The sequence below is a fragment of the Anabrus simplex genome, chromosome 1, assembly GCF_040414725.1.
Source record: "Anabrus simplex isolate iqAnaSimp1 chromosome 1, ASM4041472v1, whole genome shotgun sequence".
NCBI lineage: Eukaryota > Metazoa > Arthropoda > Insecta > Orthoptera > Tettigoniidae > Anabrus > Anabrus simplex.
The window spans coordinates 496,965,275-496,990,748 of record NC_090265.1 but is presented as its reverse complement, the minus strand read 5'-3'; the positions used below and the strand labels follow the sequence as shown (position 1 = coordinate 496,990,748).

Sequence of the window (25,474 nt, the reverse complement as noted above, 5' to 3'; positions counted from 1 at the left end):
GAAGAAAAGGCATTTCAAATCTTATAATACAGGTTATTCAGCTAAGATATTCACCTCAAATAATTCGTGAACTGTTAAAGATATTGACATTCTGGTTTCACTTTTGGTATTGGTATCATGGGGTTCATTATTGAATTTGCAATACTTTTCCAATGTGAGGTAACAACACGAACTTAGTTTTTTCAAACAGAACTACACTGTTTTCTACACCTAGCCCCAAATATTACAAACTCAGCTTCATCATTATTTTGAAAATTGAATAAGTACTTCTTGAAAAAAATGTAATGTATTTAAACGTGCTCCATTTGCCAGCTGTGGACTGCCCTGATCAATTTGCGCTACGTATAAAACATGAGTTAGCTGTTGACATACGGAGAGTTCCTTTACCTTATTCTGACAGCTAGGTATTCGCTATACTGTGCCAAGAGATACATTATTATAATGTATGATTTAACACTTTTAATATCGCCATAGATAATTGGTAAAGGAAAAGTAGATATGTGATGAGTTTCCTTCCCTGTCCGAATTCAGTCAACCCGTGTTCTTTTCTGATCCCAACGGTATTAGGTTTGCAAAGCTTGCGGAGTCTTTAATTTTCACGATCAATGTGGCCGTTCTCTTTCTTTTGTTCATTCTTCTAAGAATTGAACCATTTCCTTTTTCCCTTTTGTTTAGTGATAGAAGGTGTGATTACCCATTTGTACTAGATGTATTTCTTCAAATAATACTCACTTCAACTACCACCAGTACTTTAATGTTAACTACCGTACTATCATTCAAAGCAGGCCTTTCTTTTTGTTTAATAATATTTGTCCTTCTTCCTCTGCTACGTATACCCCTTGTGGATGGGGGTGGTTGAATAACACCCACAGTATTTCCTGCCTGTTGTAAGAGGCGACTAAAAGGGGCCCCAGGATTCTTAACTCAAAAGAGCGAGTTGGTGACCATGGGCGCTTAGCTGAGTCCTGTCATTGCTTCCTCTTATTTGTTCCAGGTTCATCACTTTCATCTATCGTATCTGACCTCTCCTTGTCAACTCTTGTTCTTTTCTGACCCCACCAGTATTAGAGCATTCAGGGTGTAGTAGGTTTTTTTTAACACCCTTTGTGGACCTTGGCTTTCTTAGGCCGATGGCTTCATTTTTCGAAGTGTTGGATCCATTCTCTTTTTTCCCCACTGATTAGTGTTAATTGAGGATAGTTGCTGAATTGTACCTCCTCTTAAAACAATAATCACCACCACCACCCCTCTGCCACTTTTTCCACAACTTGGTAGGAATGTGTTCCGTCGCAGATGTCCTTCCAGACATCAATCATGTATGGTTTTCTTCTTTCCCAGTGTTCTCACTAACTCAGGTGGGTTTTTCGGTGTCGATGGGATAGGAAAGCTCTAGAAATGAGAAGGCAATGGTTATGATTTTCATTAAAGTGTAAATGATGTGAAAATGACAACGAAAAATCATCTTCAAGGTTGCCGGATGGGGTTCAAACCTACAATCTCCCAAACACAAGCTAACAGGTACACAGTCCACACTGCACACTGCCCACACTGGTCTTGTGTGGTTTAATGTCTCGTCAGGATAATAAAGTTGTCCCATAGAACCAATCGCATACCTGTTTTTCCTTTACCTTCTACCTATGGCAATAGTAAAGGTATTACATCATACATTTTATCTTTGTGTATTTATGGGCCCAGAATAGAGAATGCCTAACTGTTAGAAGAAGGTGAAGGAATTCTGTACATCAACAGCTAGCTTATGTTTCATATATAGCATGAATCAAACAGGGCAGTCCATAGCTGGCAAATGAAGCACATTTGAATACATTACATTTTCTCGAAAAGTAATTGTCCAATTTTCAAAATGATCATGGTGCTGAATTTGGAAAGTTTGCAGGTTTAAGGATACATGTAGAAAACAGTGTAGTTAGTTCTATTAAAAAGGAAAGAAACAAGGTAAGATTATTTCAGAAGATACTGATATCATGAAAAAATACTGAGTCTGACCATGGGTCCCTTGGTACCATTACTGAATGTGAAAACAGAATGTTGATATCTTTAATGGTTCATGAGTTATTTGAGGTAGACAACTTGCCTGAAGAACCCTGTATATACATTCTATTAGCTTCTTTTTGTAGCAGTATGTCTATATATTGTGCATAACAATGTAAGTTCCATCAGTTATATGTTTGGAGCATTCATTATGAGGTAGAGGTGTACACTAAATTCCTTGTTTTTAAATTATTTTTTATAGTTTCTTCATTTAACTGTGTGTGGGTAATACCATTTAAAAGTTGAAATACTTAAGCTCTGAATATTTTCATAAGTGTGTGCAGGTTTCAAGAATCATTTACTTGCTTTTACATATTGAATAGAAAGGAAACAATCAAGTGTAGGAATCAAGGGCTAGAAGTTAGAAATGTAGATAGAAAAATAAAATGTCAAGTTAGTGACAAGTTAAGAAAGTAACAGAGAAGGGACAAGGACAAACTTGAAATTACAAAATGACAACAACAAACACCATATCTTCAAACATTGCCATTTTTGTGGATGTGCTCCCTTCTCACTAACTTCAGTTATTCCAGATCTGTTTCTCCCCAACCCTTGCTTTCCATTTACATCAGGGAGCAGACATCCACATACATTAGACTTGATATTATGTTAAGTGTGGGATGAGGAGAAAGTAGAATAAACATAGGAAAATTATAAGGAAAAAAGAAAACAGGTTAACACACATCTATGTTCCATTCTTTCTGTCTAACTTCCTGCTTTCATTGATAAATTGTGGTTTCTTAAGCCACATATGTTTGTACACCAGACCTTGGAAACTGGATGTGGATGATGATGATGTTTGTTAACTACACATTCATAAAGGACAAGATAAGAATATTAATATTACCTCTTGAAATTTACTGCAGTGAATATTTTGAAACTGTAAGAAGATTCATCAGTGTTGTCGATAGTGATTGTTAATGTGCATTGCTTAATTGTTTACTTCACTGAAATATTGTATTACATGTTATATTATTTCAGTCTTTTATTTCAGAATTCATAATGAAATATTTCCTTTTTTTGCAATGTTGTCATTATTACATGTTAGTTTTTCATCATGTCTCCCCTGTTTTCTCTCAGATATGTGCGGCATTTGGACATGACAGTGCATGCTATCCACATTAAGACTAAGCTGTGCCAGCTAGTGGAAGCAATGATGAAGCGAAGAGATGATTTAGCATTCCGCCAAGAAATGAAATTCCGTAATAAGTTAGTTGAATATTTGACAGATTGGGTTATGGGTACTTCACATCAGATTGCCCCTCCTGGGTCAGGTGATGCAACACTTATTACTAGGTAAGATTCTTCTTCTTTTGAATGAAAGTTAGGATAACTTTGTAGGGTAATGCAACTAATGTTGTTCTGAATTTTTAGAGACCTTGATCAAGCTTGCATGGAGGCAGTAGCAGCTCTTCTGCGTGGTTTACCTCTTCAACCCGAGGAATCGGATCGAGGAGATCTCATGGAAGCCAAGAGCCAGCTATTTTTGAAGTATGTTTCTTCATATACTTTTAAAATGATTGAAGATTTTTAGATATTTCATAACTGATGCTGCAAAAGTTTTCTTAATACAAGTGCCTGAAGAAAATTCAAACAGTAGTAGTAGTAGTAGTAGTAGTAGTAGTAGTAGTAGTAGTATGATGCCACCCTGTTCTGTGATATATTTGAGTAACTATTGTTTCCAGTATATACTCTAATATGTACATTATATTCACATCTTTGCCTCTGTGTACCTTTTTATCCTCTACTCTTAACTCTAAAGGGAACTGAAGGAGTTCTGCGTGTCTCAAGATGTGTCTTATCAGTCTCTCTTCTTTTGGCCAGATCTTTCTTCTTTCAACCCTCTGCAGGTGGGGGATGCACATGTAGAGTACACCCGCGGTATCCCCTGCCTGTCGTGAGAAGCGACTAAAAGAGGCGACCAAGGGATGATTGAATTAGAACCATGAAACTACTTTTGATTCGTACAATCATGCGGGGAACACCATGGGTTGCCTGTACTTGCGAGTAGTATCACTACATTGGTACGAAATAGGTTTGTGATTAGTAGCAGCAAAGAGGCTGGTCTGTGGGTTTCCAGTACCCATGCGTCGTACCCATGTGAGCAACACCGCGGGTCTGGGGGTTGCCTGTGAGTTGTACCACTATATGAGCGACATCGTGGGTCTGCGTTGCCTATGATTAGTACCCACTATGTGAAGAGCGCCACGGGAATACCGACACCCGTGACTAGTACACCTAGGTGAGGAACCTCATCGGTTTGCGTTGGCTATGAGTGGCGGCATTGTGTGAGAAACACCATAGGTCTGCATTACCTGTGAGTAGTACCATCTTGTGTGGAACACCGTGAGACTTTGCTACTTTTGATTAATACCCCAACATGACAAATACCATGGTTCTACTTTACTCGCGACATGTACCATTCTGTGGGGCCTTAGACATGGATTTTGGACCCTTTTAGACATCAAGCATCCTCGATTCAGGATTATGCTTTATAAGTGGTCCCTTGGTCAGTAATACTATTATTTATGATCTTTTTTTGTGTCGGATCCACTGTTTTTTTTGGGGGGGGGGGGTTCTTGTCCATCCATTCATTCTTCATGACATTTTGTTATTTTGGTCAGTGGATGATTTTGAATTTTTGTGGCCATTTCATTTCGTACCATTAGGGGCCAATGACCTCGATGTTAGGCCCCTTTAAACTACAAGCATCATCATCATCATCATCTTTCTTTCATGTATTTTATTCGGTACCTGATCTACCCATCCTTTCTTTATCACACTTCAGTAACACCTCATTTTAAAAGTCTTTATTCCCTTTCTTATGCATCAGTTATTGTCGTATGTTTTACTTCCCCTGCACACAAATGTTTTTAGAAATGTCTTTTCAGTATGCATATCTGTGTTTGAAGTAAACAAGTTTCTTTTCTTAAAAATATCTTCGTAATAATATTAATAACAAGTTGCTCCTCCGCGAGCCCTCAAAAGAGCAGAAATACGATGAGGCATTGACTTTACAAGGTGTTGGAATCGTTCCAACCACGCGTCTTGCACTGCTAAACACAAATTAGTCTTGTGTAGTTGTTGCGGGGTTTGTGGAACGTACACCAGCATCAACAGCATCCCATAAAAACTTGATTGGATTAAGATCGGGGGATTTGGTCATAATTTCACTGGAGTGCTCCTCCAACCACCTACGTGCCACCACAGAGCGGTGACATGGCGCATTGTCCTGTTGAAACATGGCATCTTCATCAGGGTACTCTAGGGCCAGAAAGGGATGCAGATGTCTGAAAGAGTGTCCACATAACGTGCACTTGTCAGCGCTCCCTACAGCCGGACAATGGGACCTAATTGTGACCATGAGAAGGCCGCCCAGACCAGAACTGAGCCACCTCCCGCCTGGACACAATCTTGTTGACGTGCAGGATCCATAGCTTCATGGAGCATACATCACACTCTCATTTTCCCGTCAGTTCAACACAGCTGGAACCGCGATTCAACAGACCATACCCCACACCACTGTTCCATGGTCCATTGCTGATGTTCACGGGCCCATGCACGTCGTTGAGCTCTGTGTCGAGCTGTCAGAAAAGGGGCATGAGTTGGTAGTTGGCTGTTGAAGCCTATGCGGTGCAGTTGCCTCCTTACAGTCCTGGTGGAAATGGGTTTCTGACTCCCAACGTTTCAACTGGGCGGTGATCTGACTCACAGTAGCCCGTCGAGCGCCCAGTATGGATCTGCGGAGGCGACGTGATGTCCGTTTGTTAAACACCTGTGGTCTTTCCATGCAGTGGTTTACGTGGGTGGTAACATTCTCTCTGCAATATTGAAGATCCACCCTCGACACCGTTGACCTCGGAAACCAGAATTTGCATGCAATCTTTGCAATGCTATGATCCATGCGCCGTGCGCTGATGATCATCCCACATTCAAAGTCGGTTAACTCGCGACGTGTTGCCATCTTCATGACACTGGTGTCTGTGGCAGACTGCTCAGCTACGCCACATCTAGCCTCAATGTTCAGGGGTCATACACGGCACATTTTCAAATGGGACACCCCTTCCCGTCACTTTTGGCCACTCAGTGTATACTGGGTGGAATATAACTCGTGCACCAAAGTAAAACAGATAATAGATAGTGGGGAGAGGATCACAATGCTGCAAGTTTCAGTTCTGTAGCTTGCCCTGTTATGCAAGGCCTTGTTGGAACTTCCAGAAAGCTGAGTGGGATGCTTAAGCCAAGTGTATTGATGCCAACGTCAGGTGTATCAAAGCTGTTCCAGTGAACTACATGAGGTTTGTAGGCTTAGTAAAATCTGCTGCAAAAAGATTCCAAGAGGTTTCGGAAAAGACTATATACCAGGGTGAAATGAGGAGACAAGTAGACAGAGTAAAGATTTTAAAGAGAACAATAGTCAGTAAAAAGCTACAGAGCTGCTACAGGCTCTTGACTTTGCTAGAAAGAGAAGTGGATAAAAGCTGTTGAAGAGTTGAATTTCACACATTCTAACAGTAAAGCTTGGTCTCTTTTGAAAACTAGACTGCACATCCATACCGCCAAAGCAGCATCCTGCTATTAATGTAGAAGTAATAGCAAACCACCTAGTCTCTAGATTGAAAAGGGATAAGAAGTTTACCAGAAAGTTAAAGCTGAGCCTATCCAAGCAAAACGTGATACACAGCCCCATGCCATCTATTAACAATTGTTTACAATACGAGAGATTGAAGAAGGATTAAAATCACTCCAAAATGGCAAAGCTGCCGGTCTAGATGTAGTATACCCTGAGCTACTTAAGAATTATGGTCGAGCTATGAAATTATGGCTTGCTGTATTTTTCAGTTTTGGACAGTCAAGAAAACTTCCACCAATTTGGAAGAAGAAACAAATCGTTGCTTTGCTAAAACCTGGCAAAGATCCAATGCTTCCACTAAGTTACCGTCCAATTGCTCTGCTCTGTGTCACACTCAAACTATTGGAAAAGCTGATCCTGAACAGAATAGCACCAGCAATCATGTCATTACTTCCAGTTGAACAAGCAGAATTCTGTTCGAACCCTAACTGCAGTGATCTAAGTTCTATCCCTAACTGCATTCGTAGAAGTTGTTTCTGAGAAGAAGTTTTAAAGTGTCTCTGTCTTCTTAGATCTCACAGCTGTGTACAGTAAGTCTGGACAGATGGACTCTTACTTAAACTGATTGAAGTTTTTCCTTGAAAAATTATTACACTAATTGGCAACATGTTAAGTGTTCGTTACTCTCAAGTTTACTGGAGCACAAAAGGAGCAAATTCCACAAATTGAACAATGGCCTGCCACAAGGATTGGTTCTTTCTCCTATTCTCTTCAATTTATACGTTCATGACCTTCCTGATACGGTGTCCTGCAAGTTTATATATGCGCACGATATCTGTCTCATAGTACTTCGAACCAGCTTCACTGATGCTGAAGAAGTTCTCACCCAGGACCTCAAACTGTTGGATGATTACTTCAAAGATGGAGTCTTCAGGCTAATCCTCAGAAAATATTGACATCCACATTTCACTTCAGTGATACGCAAGCAAACTATCATCCAAAGGTTATGTTCAGAAACCTTTAACTACAATTTAACGCCATTCCAAATTACTAGGGAGTGACGTTGGACAGTTCTTTAACATACAGAAGCCATCTTCAGGATACAGCCCTGGAACTAAAAAGCTGTTATAACCTACTCGTACATCTGGCTGGAACTTCTTGGGGAGTGGATGCAAACACATCATGGACAACAGCTCTGTCTTTAGTTTACTCAACAGCTAAATACTGCCCAGATATTTGGCTTAACAGTGCCCACACTCAGCTAGTAGACCCACCTCCACCAAACGACACCATAACTGGCATGCTTCCAGCTACTCCAACTCATTGGTTATCATTACTCAGTAACATACATCAGAAGACAGAAGGCCTTTACAAGCTTTGGTCTGTGATGTTGTTGAATGAGGCACTCCCTATTTATGAGGATGTTGGACAACAAAGAACCACATTCCTTAAGTCTCGCCAACCTACGTGGAAAACTGCTGTGAAGTTAAAAACTAGCTACTGCAACTCCAATGTCAGCTGGTTAACAGAATCGACATCCTCTCCACCTTGTGGCATAGTGGAAATTAATAATCCCTCCTTAAAACCAGCAGGATTCAATCTGCCGTGTCGTACCTGGTGAGGTTTGAACCATTTAAGATGACGCGTGGGAAGAACTGCTGCTACTCTAAACAGTTGGGTATGGTCATCTTGCCCTTTTTGTGACTGCTGAGAAGTCCAGCAAACAATGAAACACATTGTGCTAGATTGCCTGCTTCGTGCCTTCCCTGGAAGCATGGAAGACCTTCATTCAGCAATGCCTGAAGCAGTGCAGTGGATACAAAATCTAGATCTCATTGTATAGTCCAGTCTGAAGTGATGCAAATGCCGTCAGTAGTGAGAAGTTACTTGTATCTTCTGTTGCTGTGTGTGTATATTAGCCATAATATAGTTAATCTCATAGTGTTATGATTTTCTAGGTGCCACATTTCTTGTAACAATTTCCTTAATTTTCTTTATTCTTAGTTACTTTCTATTACTTTGGTTAGTCAATTATACTTAGAGTCTACTAGTATTTAAGTTATTGTTAGTTTTTAATTTCTGAACGTTGTCATGTAAACAGCATATGCTAAACAAACTGTTATACTGTAATACCACAATGAAATCAGTGGTTCAAAACACAGGAGAATGTAGTGTACAAACCCCTAGGAATAAGTGTCAGAACAAATGCTTATTGGTTATTTGTCCTGTATCTCAATGCATTTAGCAGTAAAAATTAAAAAGTTATGATGTCAGTGGTAGCAAAGAACACATGGCAATGCAGCTGCTATGAAGTGAATGGTCATGAGGTTGGCAGCCTCGTTAGGATGGGAGGAGCAACCTGTGATGTAATGTTTACAACCCGGACATGAATAGTGTGAAGCTGGTGCTTGCATACCACTTAACCGTCGCACAGTTCACAGAAAGGGAATATTTTAACATGATTTTAATTTATGGCAAAGTACGACAGAATGCTTGTGCAGCCGCGGAGATATATACTGAACGATTTCCACAAATAAGGGCTCCATATCAGTGTACAATTGTAGCAGCCATACAGAGAATAGCTGACACTGGAAATGTCATGCCCAGGAGTGAATCTGGTGAATCTAGATGCAATCTTTGTGCAGAGGACCGCATATTAGAACTTAGTACAGGACCCCGGTAAGAGTACTTGCCAAATTGTGGCTGTAGTAAGAGTCCCATTGGACCATCCTACGAACAATATGGGAAGACCTGCAACATCTGTACCATCCGCAGCATGTTTAGCACTTATTGGAGAGAGATTATGCACTGCGCATGGCCTTCTGTGAATGGGTTTTTCATTAACCCATATTTAGATGGATTCAAGAGAATTTTCGTGAATCATATTTTGTTCACAGATGAGGCCTCATTTACGAGGAGTGGCATCTTCATCTTTTACAATATGCATGTGTGGTCAGAGGACAGTCCTCATGCTATGAGATGCTCCCACCACCAGGTTCGGTTTTCCATTAATATTTTGACAATGGTGGATACGAATTTTAATAAATTGTAACATGTGGGTTTCAACATGATGAGCACCCCTGCACATTACCAGTGCAGTGTGCTGCTACCTGGATGCCACCTATCCTGAGCAATGGATTGGGCGTTTGGGACCTATCGGCTGGCTAGCAAGAAGCCCTGATCTAAACCTGTTAGATTACTTCTTGAGGGACTTGAAATTTAAGGTGTATTGCGGAGAAGTCGAAACCCCGCAAGAGCTCCGGGAACATGTTTTGGAAGCTGCTCAGAACATCGGTCAAAACCACGAGGTATTGAGGTGGGTTCGAGAGAATTTTCTCTGAATGTGCTAAACTTGTATTACTGTGAATGGTGGACATTTCGAACTACTGCTCTAACATTGTGCACCATTTCCCACGACTAATCTGGTCGAGTGTGTCACCCTCTAAAAGTTACACAAATACTTTGCCATTGTGGTTTTTTAATAAGTACACTTAGATTTTTAGATGACCTTTACTTCTGTGAACATAAGCCACAGTTCCTGCATTTTTTTGTGGAATCCGACCCATAGGGCATGACATTTCGTTTTGTAAATTCCTCATGCATTAGCCAGTAATCTAACTTGGACTGCCTTGCTGAGAAGCGAGTAGCGATGCCACTGGAATTGTTTCTGTTACTCTATATTCTATCCTATTTTGCCAACAAGGTCAGGGTTGTAATAGGTTGGCACATTTTTACGGCCAGATGCCCTTCTTGACACCAACCGTTACAGGTTGAATGCTGCTTGTTGATGTGGTGGTGTCATGTCTTGTGTGTTCCATACAAGTGTTGAAGACAACAGAAACTCTAAATTCCCAAGCCATAGAAATGCACTTGTTAATGTAATAATCCTCAGCCCAGGCAGGAATCGAACCCGGGGTGTCAAGGACGGAAGGCTAAAATGCTAGCCACTCAACTATACGGCTGGACAGTTGTGTTCTCATTATGATTTAACTTATTAATGGACTGGCCAACCCAAGCAGCATGACACCTTTGTCAGCAGCATGCTATTCCGGAAAGCTTGTTGCAATCAGATGGTGAGCAGTTTGAATCCTGCTTTTTGTAACAACAAAGTTTTTATTCTAATCAACCTGTTCAATACATTATAATGTTGTCACATTTAAAATATCTTCATTAATTGACAAGTTATTTGTAGGACATGTTTCGCTCCCTTATAGAGCATCATCCGCCAGATCTGAATCTTGAATAATGGTTATGTTCGTAAACAATGACTCCATAACTATTGAAACATTTTTTCACAAACTTAAATCTACTCTATTAGAATATCATAAATTACATAAACCTTGATCATGCCTTATTAACATGGGCTTAGTAGGAGATATACAATAAAATTGTGGTAGAATGAATTATTCTAAAATACTTAAAACAAGTAGCATGTTTTACATCTTTGAAATAGGTGAAATTCAATCTCAAGAACTAAATTTGAAAGTTTCTTTGTAATGAGATTTGGTAAAAAAGTTTTATATCCTTTAAGGATAAGAGTCTATAAAGATTCAAAGATTTTGTCAGTTTTGAAAACAATGATTCAAGAACTATTAAACCATTATTTCATAATCTCAAACTTAATTTACTAGAGTATCATAAAATCAGAATCTTTGGTGACATGTCTTAATAACTTGGGTTTAGTAGGAGAGACACATTAAAATTGTAGTAGAATGAGTTGTTCTAATCCCCATAAGACCTCTCTGTGTCGGTGCGACGTAAAGCAACTAGCACAGTTGTTCTAAAGTATTTAAAACAAGTAGTATGTCTAACATATTAGAAAGACTTGAAATTCAATTTTAAGAACTAAATTTTAAAATTTCATTGTAATGAGGTCTGGTGAAAGTTTTATATCCCTTAAGGAGAAGAGTCTATGAAGATTCAAAAATCTTGTCGATTTGATAATTGTACTTGTAATAGGATAATATTGACCTTCATAAGATTTAAATACTTGTCGTCATTTGACCACGGAGAGTGCTGTTGAATAAATAGCTCTTGTTGACGTTTGTGACCATACGTTGAAATTGCAGATTTAAAAGGTGTGATTGAAAAGGATGTAAATCGACGATAGTGGTTAAAAGTTGTTAAGTAGTTTAGCTTGTTGTAATTCCTTCCAACGGTCGTTTGAAAGTTTGGTGTTAGCTAAGGTTGTATGGCTATGTCACCAAAGATTCTGATTTTATGATACTCTAGTAAATTAAGTTTGAGATTATGAAATAATGGTTCGAGTCATTGTTTTCAAAATTGACGAGATCTTTGAATCTTGATAGACTCTTGTCCTTAAAGGATATAAAACTTTTTTACCAAATCCCATTACAAAGAAACTTTCAAATTTAGTTCTTGAGATTGAATTTCACTTATTTCAAAGATGTAAAACATGCTACTTGTTTTAAGTATTTTCGAATAACTCATTCTACCACAATTTTATTGTATATCTCCTACTAAGCCCATGTTAATAAGGCATGATCAAAGTTTATGTAATTTATGATATTCTAATAGAGTAGATTTAAGTTTGTGAAAAAATGTTTCAATAGTTCTGGAGTCATTGTTTAGGAACATAACCAGTATTCAAGATTCAGATCTGGTGGATGCTGCTCTATAATTGAGCGAAACATGTCCCACAAATAACTTGTCAATTAATGAAGATATTTTAAATGTGACAACATTATAATGTATTGAATAGGTTGATTAGAATAAAAACTTCGTTATTACAAATAACATATTTCAGTACAGATTAAAACATGAGATTAGTCACTTGCAATTGAATCCCACTGCTGGCTGTCTTGAAAATAGTTTCTATGTTTTCCCATTTTCACCTTCAAGAGCAGGAATCATCATCATTGGAATAGGCCAAGTTACGCTTAATGTTACATTATTGAATAGTTATCAAATGTTCTTGTTCCATATCCTCGTTAGATGTCAGCTGTCATCAGGGCGATCTGGTTCTTGTTCTCAGCAGCTCGGAGAAGAGTGGAGGTACTGAGCCTATACCATTCTCGTAGATTCCATAGCCAAGATATTCTCCTCCTTCCCCTACTTCATATGCGAAGAATAGAAATGATACATCCTGAGATCAACCTGTATCAAATCACAGTTTGTATCCCAAGTTCAAACCATATTTTAGAACCTGGAAAATGGAAACAATTTTTTTCCATTACTGACTCTTCCTCAGGTGATGGGATTCAAACCCTGAACTGGCCAGCATGTAGTCCCGACATAAACAGGCAGATTCTTTCAGCATGCCTCAAATTACTAGAGAAGGTACAGTAATTTTTAGTGTCCTTGCACCAGTCTGTGTTCATCAAATTTCAACAATTTACAGGACCTTTATGAACAATGTGTCAGACATGAGAGCACATATTTTGAGCACACGCTGTACCGATGCAATTAGATGCATATTGATGTCCTAGCAAACACATGCTGTACTGAAGCAGTTAAATACATGTTGCTGTCCTTACCTTGCATGTTATAATGGCATAGCTTGATGTTCAGGGCATGTTTGTAATTTCAGTACTGTTTCTTTTGCTGCATACTCTATTAGTCTAACCTTTTCTCAGACATATGAAACCTTACACTGAATATTTCATTCACTTCTTTATTGTAAGTTGAGCTCAGCACAGCATTGCTACCATCAGCTGTCAGAGACAGTCTAGGCATTTCTGAAGAGGCTTATAAGGGAAAGGAAGAGTGAGGTAATTTTCTGTGTTCTCTCCTCACTGAGCCAGAAGGTGCTATTATGTATTGATCTGCTAAGCCAGCTGAAGTGTACTTACGACTGTATGTGCAATACTTTCACACCATTCATCACAGGGACTGGTTATGCATGAAGTGGTGTTACTTGCATTATTCATATCTTGGCCACTTTCATAGTATCAAAGCCAATATGAGACTGAGACAGGTCAGTGAAAGTAGCAAGTTTGTTCTAGCCCATACCAGAAAGCATTGTGCACTGTAAACTCATGTGTAAATCGGTCTGAGCTTGCTTCTTATTAGACTATATCAATATATTATTATTCCACTACTACCTATTATTCTTCTAATAACATTGCGTATCTTCTCACTTATTCTATTCCTTCTGTATACTTTATAGCTTGGTTCTTAAAATAAACTTCAGCATTTGTATGCTTTTCTTATAACTAATTTAATTCCATTAACGACATCCAGTGCTGTTACTTTCGTTAAATTAGGTGGTTCTTCTTTCCTTACAACATCAAGCAGTTTACTCAAATCTCAGAACATCGTCTTCAACTTCACACGTATTCCAAGACTTCTCTTGGGATTTACAAAATTCTCATTGGCACATTGTCCCACAGTTTGGTTTTGGTAAGTGACTATTTATTAATATTATTTATTATTATTTATTAATTATTTATTATTTATTAATATCAAAGTTCACTTTCTATTGATGATGATGATGATGATGCTAGTTGTTTAAAGGGGTCTAACATCTAAGGTTCACTTTATACTATAATGCAAACCATTCTTCAGTAGGTCGTTAGCTTGTACCAAAAAATTTACTGTACATATTCAAAATATGCTCACAGAGTCACTTCATAATTTTTTTTTCTATTTCTGCATCCATGTAGGCTGTAATACCTTTGGTGAGACATGAGAAATATCTTTATTCCTATACTGCAGTTTCCAATATTGGGGAAGAGTAGCTTGCGTAAGATAACGCTAATGGGGGATTATTTTGTCTTCTTATATGGATTGTCTATGGGAAATCATTGTATCTCGGTTTCAGATACTTCACTCTCTTCATGAATCTCTTGAATGACTGCAGTGATGCTCAAGATGTGGAGAAGGAAGTGCCTAGAACAAGAATGGCTGCTGGCAAATTAAACACCTTGCGTAATGCAACAATTCAAGCAATGTCAAATTTACTTTCTGCTAACATTGATAGTGGGCTTATGCATTCCATAGGTAAGCATGTATGGGGGAATAATGAAGATAATATTAATGGTAATTTCTTCATTTTCACCCAGTGCTCCATGTTACACTAAAAGGCCACATTTGTAAGTTCTTTAAATTTGCTTATGATTGTTTTACTCTTTAACTGAACATCCTAATATCTTGAGATCCTGCCCATTTTATACCAGTAGACTAGTCACCTTATGGGTATATAGAGATTATCCTTATCTATTTGTTTCGATGTTTGGCCATGTCACCTCTTCGTATTACTATTCCTAGTACTAGTGATTAGTACAGAAATGACATTGATGTTACGCGCTGCTTCACTCCTTCACCCAGGCGTCCTGTGGTGTGGAGCACTGTCAGGGCTATCAATGTGTAGCGATACTCCCAGCACGAGTCTCAGATATCTTGAGTGTAGGATTGCAGACAGTGGCAGCTACACGCTCATACTCGCCTCACTGCTTGCTCTCTGCTGCTGCCTGCTATCTTGCTAGCCACAAGACTACATGCCTTATCGCTGTTTTGAAGGTAATCCTCAGATTGTGTACCACCTCCTTGTGCCCCAAATATGTCATTGCAATTTCACAAAGAAAACTAAGCACGAATTGCCTGGGGGTTAGGAATCCAAAATTGTACTTCCTTTGGATATATGCGAACTCAAATGTGTATAATCAGTATCCCATCCCGCATCCCATCTTTCTTTCATAAAATTGTTTTTCAATGTTTCTTTGATGTTCTCAGTATGAATTTCAGAATGATCATGTTGCACAAACAGTCTGGTGAATGTAACCCTCCTTTCAGATCTGGCTATATGTCTTCCACCCATTAGTTCATACTTTTGTACAATTGTCTTTTTTAGGTATAATCTGTTATTTGATGTTTTCTCTTGGAGGTACAGTATTATCTAAATTGACTTCATTCTGAAAAAAATGTTATGGACTGAAAAATCTCACAGTTAATTATGAAAATTGATGGTAAATAAAGATCAAAATTGATAGAAAGGAAAGAAAGAAAAGATGGAGTAGAAGGATTGCAACACACTAAACAGTAAGGAAATGGCCAAAAATCACACCAAAAATTTCCACGCTCCTCTACAGATACCCATGGCATAACAACTGTTGGAAAAACCAATTGTTAAAATTAATCGTCAGTGCCATAAAATCTAAATAGCCCATTAGGAGGCAAAAAAGAGAAAACAACAGTAATTAATTATTACACACGTCAGTATTGCCCATAACCACACTCTCTAATCAGCTTAGTAGCAGGAAGTATGTTTATTTGTAGGAAGATACGAGAATATAGAGAATATAGAGAATATAATTTGATCATTACTACGATGGCGGGCATGATTGCTGCATTTCACGATTTTTGTCGCATACAGAGCTTTTAGATGAACGGAACCTAGCCATATGTTGTCTGTAATTTTGAGACTGACAATAGTAAGTACTGGTATTAAGGTGACTGTGCGACTTATCCAGACTCTAATCTAACCCTGTCATTAACAGTGATTTCCGGTAAACGGAAATCTAACCAGTCACTAACATTAGCCACTGGGGGTCTTGCCGGAGGCATCATGAATCCCAGTAACATTTGTCCACACCGCAGTTAATATACTATATACCTGTTACGTTGGCAGCTATGTAAAACAATGTCCATCAGCACACTGGGCAGAGAACAGCAGAGTGAAGAGGGAGAGGGAGGGAAGATTGCATGATATCAGTGTAGTTACATTGACAATCACCCACAGGTCTGTCACCATGTTTATCCTATTATGCCTTCCCTTCCATATTTGTATCTCTCTTTACATCTATGGTACTAAGGCATAACCCGATATGTCAAAAGGAATAGAGTTTTTGGTTTTAATGCCATTATGGTAGATTTTACAATGAAGAGTATGTTGGCTAAGCCTAGTAAGATTCTGGTGGCCGTAAAATATGCTGTTCCCGAAATTAAGATTCTGATATATTCAGTGCATAGATATTGAGGCAGCCAAGTGATTTGTTCCCTGAACTTGCTGAATAAGTAAGAATAAAACATGTTCCTTTTTATTACATTCACAAATGTTTGCCACTTCAGTTTAGAGGTCATTGAAACACAATATGAATTTCAGCGAGCTCACTAACTTTTAAAAGTGCCTCTTGTAAAATCAAATTCCTTGACATGTCAGGTTCTGCCTTAGTACTACAGATATATAACTGGCACACTAGTTTGTTCCTTTCCACTACTTACATTGACCTGTTGGAATCCTTTTCTCTTTCTGTGTTTGTCCTGTATTTTTATCTTTTGCAAACTGTATTCATCTTTATCTCATGTCTCTTTCTTTTCCTGAGTTTATCAAGCTTTATCACTATCCTACTCTTCCCACATTAAGACGAGATCTGTCATGATGGCTCTGAAGAAGCTGGGAAGCAGAAATTGAGCTCACTAGGGAGTGAGAAGAAATGGATGTAGAACAACTAGAATTGTGATGTGAGAGACCGTCTACTGTATTTGAAGAAGGTAGTGAATGAAAATGTGGAGTGTGTCCTTTGCCATCTTTTTAACCTATCTCTATCTACATGACTTGATATGCTACATTGAAATAAAATTCTGGTATTTGCCAGTTATTTAATGATTATCATCACAAAGGGTCAAACCACATGTTCATCACAAAATTCCTTAACCGTGGATGTGATACAATTTCCTTATTGTACTTACAATCAGTCAGTGCTCATTTGGACATTGTGACCTTACATCTTCCAGGTTTTTTTTCTTTTTTTTTTTTTTTTTTTTCTCCCCAATAATGTTCTGTTTGTGAGTTAGATCTTTATCGGGGTAACCATTCAATTGTAGAAACAACCCGACTTATAAAACATCTAAATATATCCACAACTTTCTCAAAAAACATTACATTTTTAATAATAAATTCCCTTTGAAGAATTCAGTAGACTTTTGTGATATTTTAAAGAATCCTTTCTATCTAACAAAATTATGTGCTGTTTTGACATTACTAACATGTACTCTAATGTACCAACTGAAGAAACAGTAAATATCGTCAAAGCCAACCTCAGTAAACATAGTAAACTTGGCAAGCTTGAAATAGAAGATTTCTTAAGAATCCTAAATTTTGTGTTAAAAAATAATTATTTTACTATTAACGGTAAAATTTACCATCAGGATGGTCTGGCTATGGGAGACCCCTTACCTGGCATCTTAGCCAACATATACTGATTTCTTAGAACATCATAAAATATCAACAAATATAAAAGGCCTCAGCCTATGACTCAGATACGTACAGGACACTTTTGTAATTACCGTATTTACGCGAATAATACCCGCAATTTGAGGCACAAAATTGTGGTGCAGGTTTTATTTGTGTCAATGTTGGTTTTTTTTCAAAATCAGCCCCCTAAAGTTAGGGTGCGGGATTATTCGGTGGCGGGGATTATTCACATAAATACGAATAAAACCCGCACATTAAAAAAAAATTGAGGTATGAAATTGAGGTGCGGATTTTTTTTGCGTCAATGAGGCATTTTTCTTTTTCAAAATCAGACTTCCTAAAGTTAGGGTGCGGGGATTATTCGGTGGTGGGGATTATTCGCGTAAATATGGTATTAATAATGAACTCAGTAACAGCGATAATATTTTAAATTTTCTTAACAACCTAGACAAATATATAAAATTCACCAAGGAAGAGGAAATAAATAGATCCTTAAACTTCCTAGATGTTACAGTAACACATAATATTAATAACTTAGACTTCCAAATTTATAGAAAATCAACCCACACAGCAATAACAATAAAAAATACTTCATTACATCCAAAATCCATAGTTTGATTTACAGAGCCTTAAAAATCCCTCTATCACCTAAGAACCTAAAACATAAACTCAATTACATAAAAGATTTGGCAAAAATTAATAGGTATAAACCAGGCACAATTAACCATTTAATCAACAAGAAAAAACTCAAGTTAACAAGAAACCACATGCCTGACAGACCCAAAAATTCCAATTTTATTACTTTCACTTACAACAATCCAGACATTTACCAGGTTTCGAACCCCCTAAAAAACCAAAACACTTGCATAGCTTTTAGAACAAATAAGACCAACCAAAAATTATTTTTCAGTCACAACACAGTCAATTCAAATAATAACATTTACTCAGATTCAGGCATTTACAGACTCGCACCCAGTGTGGCATCTCTTACATCGGGCAAAATGGCTGCAGCTTTCACGCTAGATACTTAGAACATTATAATGCCTCCAAACACAACAGATTTTCAGCTATGAGCTCTCACATGAAAGAAGCAGGTCATCATTAAAAAAAGTAGCTAAAGGGAAATTAATGAACGAATTAGAAAACATCTATATATTTTTAGACCAATATTACAGTAAAAATTTAAACCTTAACGATATTATTGAAGTAAAAAACCCATTATACGAGATTTTACCAAAATTGTTGCAAACACTAAACCATAACATAACAAACAATCTAAAATTATAATCTTCCAGGACCCCTCTCACTTTAAGAAACACAACTCCCTCCTCATCCGCCTCCACAAGCCAACCGCATCCAATAGCATGTAAACCTAATGCCCCGCCCAACCCTCCTCCACCTCCACACCCTCCCCCGCAAATCTTGCATCGATATAACACTAGAAGCTCAAATGTCAGTCATTCAAACGCTATCATGGCAACTAATTAACATTACAACAGTCGAGAAGATAAATGAAATGACACACAACATATTTTCTTCAACTCACCTCATCTTTAACCATATTAACATCAGAACTGTCGATGGGGTAAGTAATTTCACACACCGTTTTCTCTTCATTCTCTCATTCTCCTTTAATTTTATTCCTTAACATTTCATTTTTTTCCCTCTTGCTTCAGACATAACACCACAAGCTCTACTCAACCTCGCACATTTTCCTTTCGACTTTTAATATAAGAAGCTACAACCACATCTACTTTCTAATATAAATATAGCTATTTTTCTGACGAGTACTTCTCCTCACATGTAAGTGCTTTAAGAAGTTTGCCTTCTTATCGTTTCACATAAGATTAACAACTTCAACAGACAAACAACTTTGGATTTTAATTTAACCACCACTAAATCCCAAATATTAAGCTATTATAAGCTCCTTACACCATCTCCAGAATAAGGCACCATATTTACCAGATTTCATTTCAACGCAGCAATTTACGTATTCATCTTGAACTTTTAACTCACTACTTGTTACCACATTTAAAAACAAGACATTCATAATAATCTACAATAAGGATTGATTATAAGACTGTAATAAGAGTACTTATAACTACTGTCTTCCACTTGCTGGTCCTTTTTAGACATTTGTACCTACAACAGTATCCTCTTATTTATTCTTAGGCCTTCGTTACAATCTGCGAATATAATCAGGATCCTGATTTTTTCATTCTTTCAGGTATGAGATTTTTAGACTGATGGTGCCCTCATTATGGGTGAAACATGTCCCTGTATTCTAATATGTTAAGATCTATTTCTTAAATTTAAATTTTAAAACTCTTATGTATTGAATAGGTGGAATTTATAATTTAGTATTATTCTCTGACTTTAAGTACATTTCAATATGGACCATAACATGAGATATTATATTATTATTATTATTATTATTATTATTATTATTATTATTATTATTATTATTATTATTATTATTATTATTATGATGATGATGATGATGATGATGATGATGATGATGATGATGATGATGATGTCTGTATTGTGGCGAAGTTAGGGTTCCTGGCCCTCTCTTACACTTACCACTTCATGTATATACAATATAATTTTTACATAAAATTTAAACATATGAAATCTTTACAACCTAAAGTATAACTAAAGCAACTAAAGTATCACTAACTAAACTAACTAAAGTGAGTAAAGTATAACTAAAGTATAAACATGAACACATTACAATAAACAACCATATTCACTCTCATTCATGCATCCCATTCACACTCAAGAAAGACTGGAAGTGCTTATAAGATGACGCTGGCAAAGGATTTTAAATTTTTTCTTAGATTTAGCTTCCCTGATGTCAATGGGGAGTTCATTCCACCAGCTCGTGGCGGTGATCGTGAACGATCTGTTGTAGGTTGCGGTTCGATGCACAGGAATTTCTAGCGTACAGCCTGACCGGGTATTGAACTAAGGTAGCGAAATCTGGTGGATAGGTAAGGAGGAGTGTTTTCAGAAAGCACTTGATACACCAAAGTAGTTGCGTGGAGTCTACGTCTGTCATTCAGTTGTAACCAAGATAATTGTCTATAGTATGGGGATATGTGGGCATATGGTCGTATGTCGAATGCATACCTGATGCATGCATTTTGGGCACGTTGCAGTATCATGCCTTGCTCATTATTGATATCAATAAAAACTGTATCACAGTATTCGAGAATTGGTAACAAAAGTGATTGAATGAGCTTTATTTTCAGGGACCAAGGAAATATATTTTTAAACCGCTTCAGAGGATGCAGGCTTTGATATATCTTTTGGCACACTTTCGTCACATGTTGCGACCAGTTCAATGTTTCGCTTATAGCAACACCAAGATTAATAACTGTTTCACAATATGGAATAATGGTATTGTTTAGTGCTACAGGAGGAATTTTGTATTGCTTTAAGACGTGTAAGTTTTTCGAAGTACCAATGATTAATGCTTGCATTTTAGGAGGATTAATTTTGAGATTGTTACTCAATGCAAAATTACTTATGAGACTTAAATCTGCATTAACTTTTTCTACAGCACTGAATTTTATCAGTTCTTGAGTGGTAGTAGATCTGCAGATCATCAGCATAAAGATGATACTTGCAATGTGTAATCGATTTGACAACATCGTGTAAGTAAATTGCAAACAGCATTGGTCCAAGTACATACCCTTGGGGGACACCGAGGGGTTTGTTAAGCCACTCAGATCTGCTATTATTTACTTTGACACACTGACGGCGATTTTTGAGGAACGAACTGAAAATTATTGCCGTCTTGCTGAAATTTAATGAATCCAATTTTGAAAGTAGCAGTTGAGGAACAACAGTATCAAAAGCACTAGAAAAATCAAGTAGAACCAGTACAGTCACTTGTCGAGTGTCCATTGCGTGTTGGATATCATCAGTTACTTTGAGTAGAGCAGTCGTTGTGCTGTGTCCTTTCTTGAAACCAGATTGGTAAGGGTCAAGCAGTGAGTAGTTAGTCAGGTAAGTCATACTACTTAGTCGAGAAGCTTGTCTTCTTTCTCCCAAGTCTTCCCAGCCCAAACTTTGCAACATTTTTGTAACACTACTCTTTTGACGGAAATCACCCAGAACAAATCGAGCTGCTTTATTTTTTGGGTTTCTTTCAGTTCTTGAATCAAGTAATCCTGGTGAGGGTCCCATACACTGGAACCTTACTCTAGTTGGGGTCTTACCAGAGACTTGTATGCCCTCTCCTTTACATCCTTACTACAACCCCTAAACACCCTTATAACCATGTGCAGAGAATTGTACCCTCTATTTACAATCATATGTATGTGATTACCCCAATGAAGATCTTTCCTTATATTAATACCTAGGTATTTACATTGATTCCCAAAGGGAACTTTCACCCCATCAACGCAGTAATTAAAATCTGAGAGGACTTTTCCTATTTGTGAAACTCACAACCTGACTTTTAACCCCGTTTATCATCATAGCATTGCCTACTGTCCATCTCCACATTATCAAGGTCATTTTGCAGTTGCTCACAATCTTGTAACTTATTTATTACTCTATACCGAATAACATCATCTGCAAAAGGCCTTATCTCTGATTCCACTTCTTTACACATATCTTTGATATATGTATGAAAACCTAAAGGTCCTATAATACTGCCTTGAGGAATTCCCCTCTTAATTATTACAGGGACAGATAAAGCTTCACCTACTCTAATTCTCTGAGTTCTGTTTTCTAGAAATAAAGCCACCCATTCAGTCATTCTTTTTTCTAGTCCAGTTGCACTTACTTTTGCCAGTAGTCTCCCATGATCTGCCCTATCAAATGCCTTAGACAGGTCAATCGCGATACAATCCAATTGACCTCCTGATTCCAGGATATCTGCTATATCTTGCTGGAATCCTACAAGTTGAGCTTCAGTGGAATAACCTTTCCTAAAACCAAACTGCCTTCTATCAAACCATTTATTAATTTCACAAACATGTCTTACATAATCAGAAAGAATGCTTTCCCAAAGCTTACATGCAATGCATGTCAAACTAACTGCCCTGTAATTTTCAGCTTTATGTCTACCACCCTTTCCTTTACACGCAGGGGCTACTATAGCAACTCTCCATTCATTTGGTATAGTTCCTTCGCATTATCTTTAGTATATCCACTGAAACCTTATCAATTCCAGCTGCTTTTCTAGTTTTCAACTTTTGTATCTTACTAAAAATATCATTGCTGTCATAGGTAAATTTTAATACTTCTTTAGTATTAGTCACCTCCTCTATCTGGACATTATCCTTGTAACCAACAACCACGAACCTACTACGCTGGCGTAGCAGGGGGAGAGGTGATACTCCCACGTGGCGCGTCCCAGGTGGCGGATAGGGAGGTCCTAACCGGCTTGCCGGCGGACTTGAGGGAAATAAAATACCTCTCGTGGACCAAACACACAACCCCCTGTCGGTGGGGGACGCAGACGAAGAATACACGCACGGTATTCCCTGCCTGTCATAAGGGGCGACCAAGGGATGATTGGATTAGAACCATGAAACTACTTGTGATTAATACCACCACGCGGGGAACACCTAGGGTTGCAATTACTTGCGCGTAGTCCACTATGTCAGGTACCAAATAGGTTTGTGATTAGTAGCACGCAGGAGCACTGCGCGGTCAGGCTTTTACGGTACCTGTGATTAGTAGCACTTTATGAACAACGCCAGGGTTCTGGCTTGCCTATGATTATTACCCACATAAGGAACACCACGGGATAGTACGAGTCCCTGTGGTTAGTACACTTTTGTGATGAAAATCATAGGTTTGCATTGCCTGTAAATGGCGCCGCTATGTGCGAAACACCATAGGTCTGTATTACATGTGTGAATTTCATTAACTGTGAGTAGTACCATAATGTGTGGAATACCGCGAGTCTACGATACTTTTGACTGGTACCGCGCCATGACAAATACCATGGTTCTACTTTCCAAGCGATAAGTACCATTATGAGGGGCCGATGACCTATATTTTGGACCCCTTTAGCTTTCAGGCGTCATCGATTTAGTATTGATCTCTAGAAGCAGTCCCTTGGTCAGTATTACTATTGTTTTCCGTCAGTTTCTGAGACTGAGGCATTGCAGGTCGGCTCCACTGATTGTTTTAACTTCATATCCATCCGTTCATTCTTCGTCTTCACGCTTTGAATTCTGGTCAGTGGAGGATTTTTTGATTTTGTCATTGCATTTCGTCTCATTTCGTACCATCAGGGGGCGATGACCTAGATGTTAGGCCCCTTAAAACAACAAGCATCATCATCATCATCATGTAACCAACAATCTTTACATACTGCTGAGTGAATACTTCCGCCTTTTGAATATCCTTGCATACACACTCCCCTTGTTCATTAATGATTTCTGGAATATCTTTCTTGGAACCGGTTTCTGCCTTAAAGTACTTATACATACTCTTCCGTTTTTCACTAAAAGTTGTACGGCCACCAATTGTGCTTGCCATCATGTTATCTTTAGCTGACTTCTTTGCTAGATTCAATTTCCTAATGAGTTCCTTCAATTTCTCCTTACTTTCACAGCCATTTCTAACTATTTCTTTCCATCCTGCACCTCCTTCTTAGTCTCCTTACTTCTCTGTTATAATATAGTGGATCTTTACCATTCCTTACTACATTTATAGGTACAAACCTATTTTCACATTCCTCAACAATTGCTTTAAACCCATCCCAGAGTCTATTTTACATTTTTATTTACCATTTTCCACCGATCATAGTTACTTATTAAAAACTCCCTCATGCCTGTTTTATCAGCCATATGGTACTGCCTAATAGTCCTGATTTTAATACCTTCCTTTCTTTCACATCTATTTTTAACTAGACAAAAAAAGCTTCGTGATCACTAATACCATCTATTACTTCGGTTTCTCTATAGAGCTCATCTGGTTTTATCAGCACCACATCCAAAATATTCTTCCCTCTAGTTGGTTCCATCACTTTCTGAATCAGCTGCCCTTCCCATATTAACTTATTTGCCATTTGTTGGTCATGCTTCCTGTCTTTCGCATTACCTTCCCAATTGACATTTGGTAAATTGTGATCACCCGCTACAATCACGTTCCTTTCCTTATCGTTTCCCACATAGCTGATTATCTTATCAAATAATTCTGAATCAGCCTCTTCGCTACCCTTTCCTGGTCTGTACACTCCAAAGACATCAAGTTGCCTATTATCTTTAGAGAAGAGCCTTACCCCTAGAATTTCGTGTTTGTCATCTTTAACTTTTTCGTAGCTTACAAATTCTTCTTTCACCAGAATGAACACTCCCTCTCCTACCATTCCTATCCTATCTCTATGATACACCCTCCATTTCCGTGAAAAAATGTCTGCATCCATTATATCATTTCTCACCCATGATTCAGCTCCTATTACAATATCTGGTAAGTATATATCTATTAAATTACTTAATTCTATTCCTCTCTTTACAATACTTCTACAGTTGAGCACTAACATTTTTATGTCATCCCTACTTGATTTCCAGTTCCCTGTTCCCTTAACACCGCTCCCTAGGCCACCCCGTTTCCCTGTTGAGTAATTATCCAGTGAAATACCGTCTATTCTCTTTAACTTCTTTTAAAATCAAAATTTACAGGTGTATTGTGTTATTTAATTGAATAAACTATTACTTTGGTGATAG

At 37.9% G+C, this 25,474-nt stretch overlaps 1 protein-coding gene across 1 annotated transcript in view; it reads left to right on the top strand.

Moving 5' to 3' along the window:
* Positions 1–25,474, top strand: part of Nf1 (neurofibromin 1) — a 666,749-nt gene that overhangs the window by 348,376 nt on the left and 292,899 nt on the right. Inside the window, exons 20-22 of the mRNA XM_068225031.1 lie at positions 3,130–3,345; positions 3,424–3,540; positions 14,406–14,584. Of these exons, the coding sequence (XP_068081132.1) occupies positions 3,130–3,345; positions 3,424–3,540; positions 14,406–14,584 (512 nt within the window). The remainder of the gene's footprint in view (positions 1–3,129; positions 3,346–3,423; positions 3,541–14,405; positions 14,585–25,474) is intronic.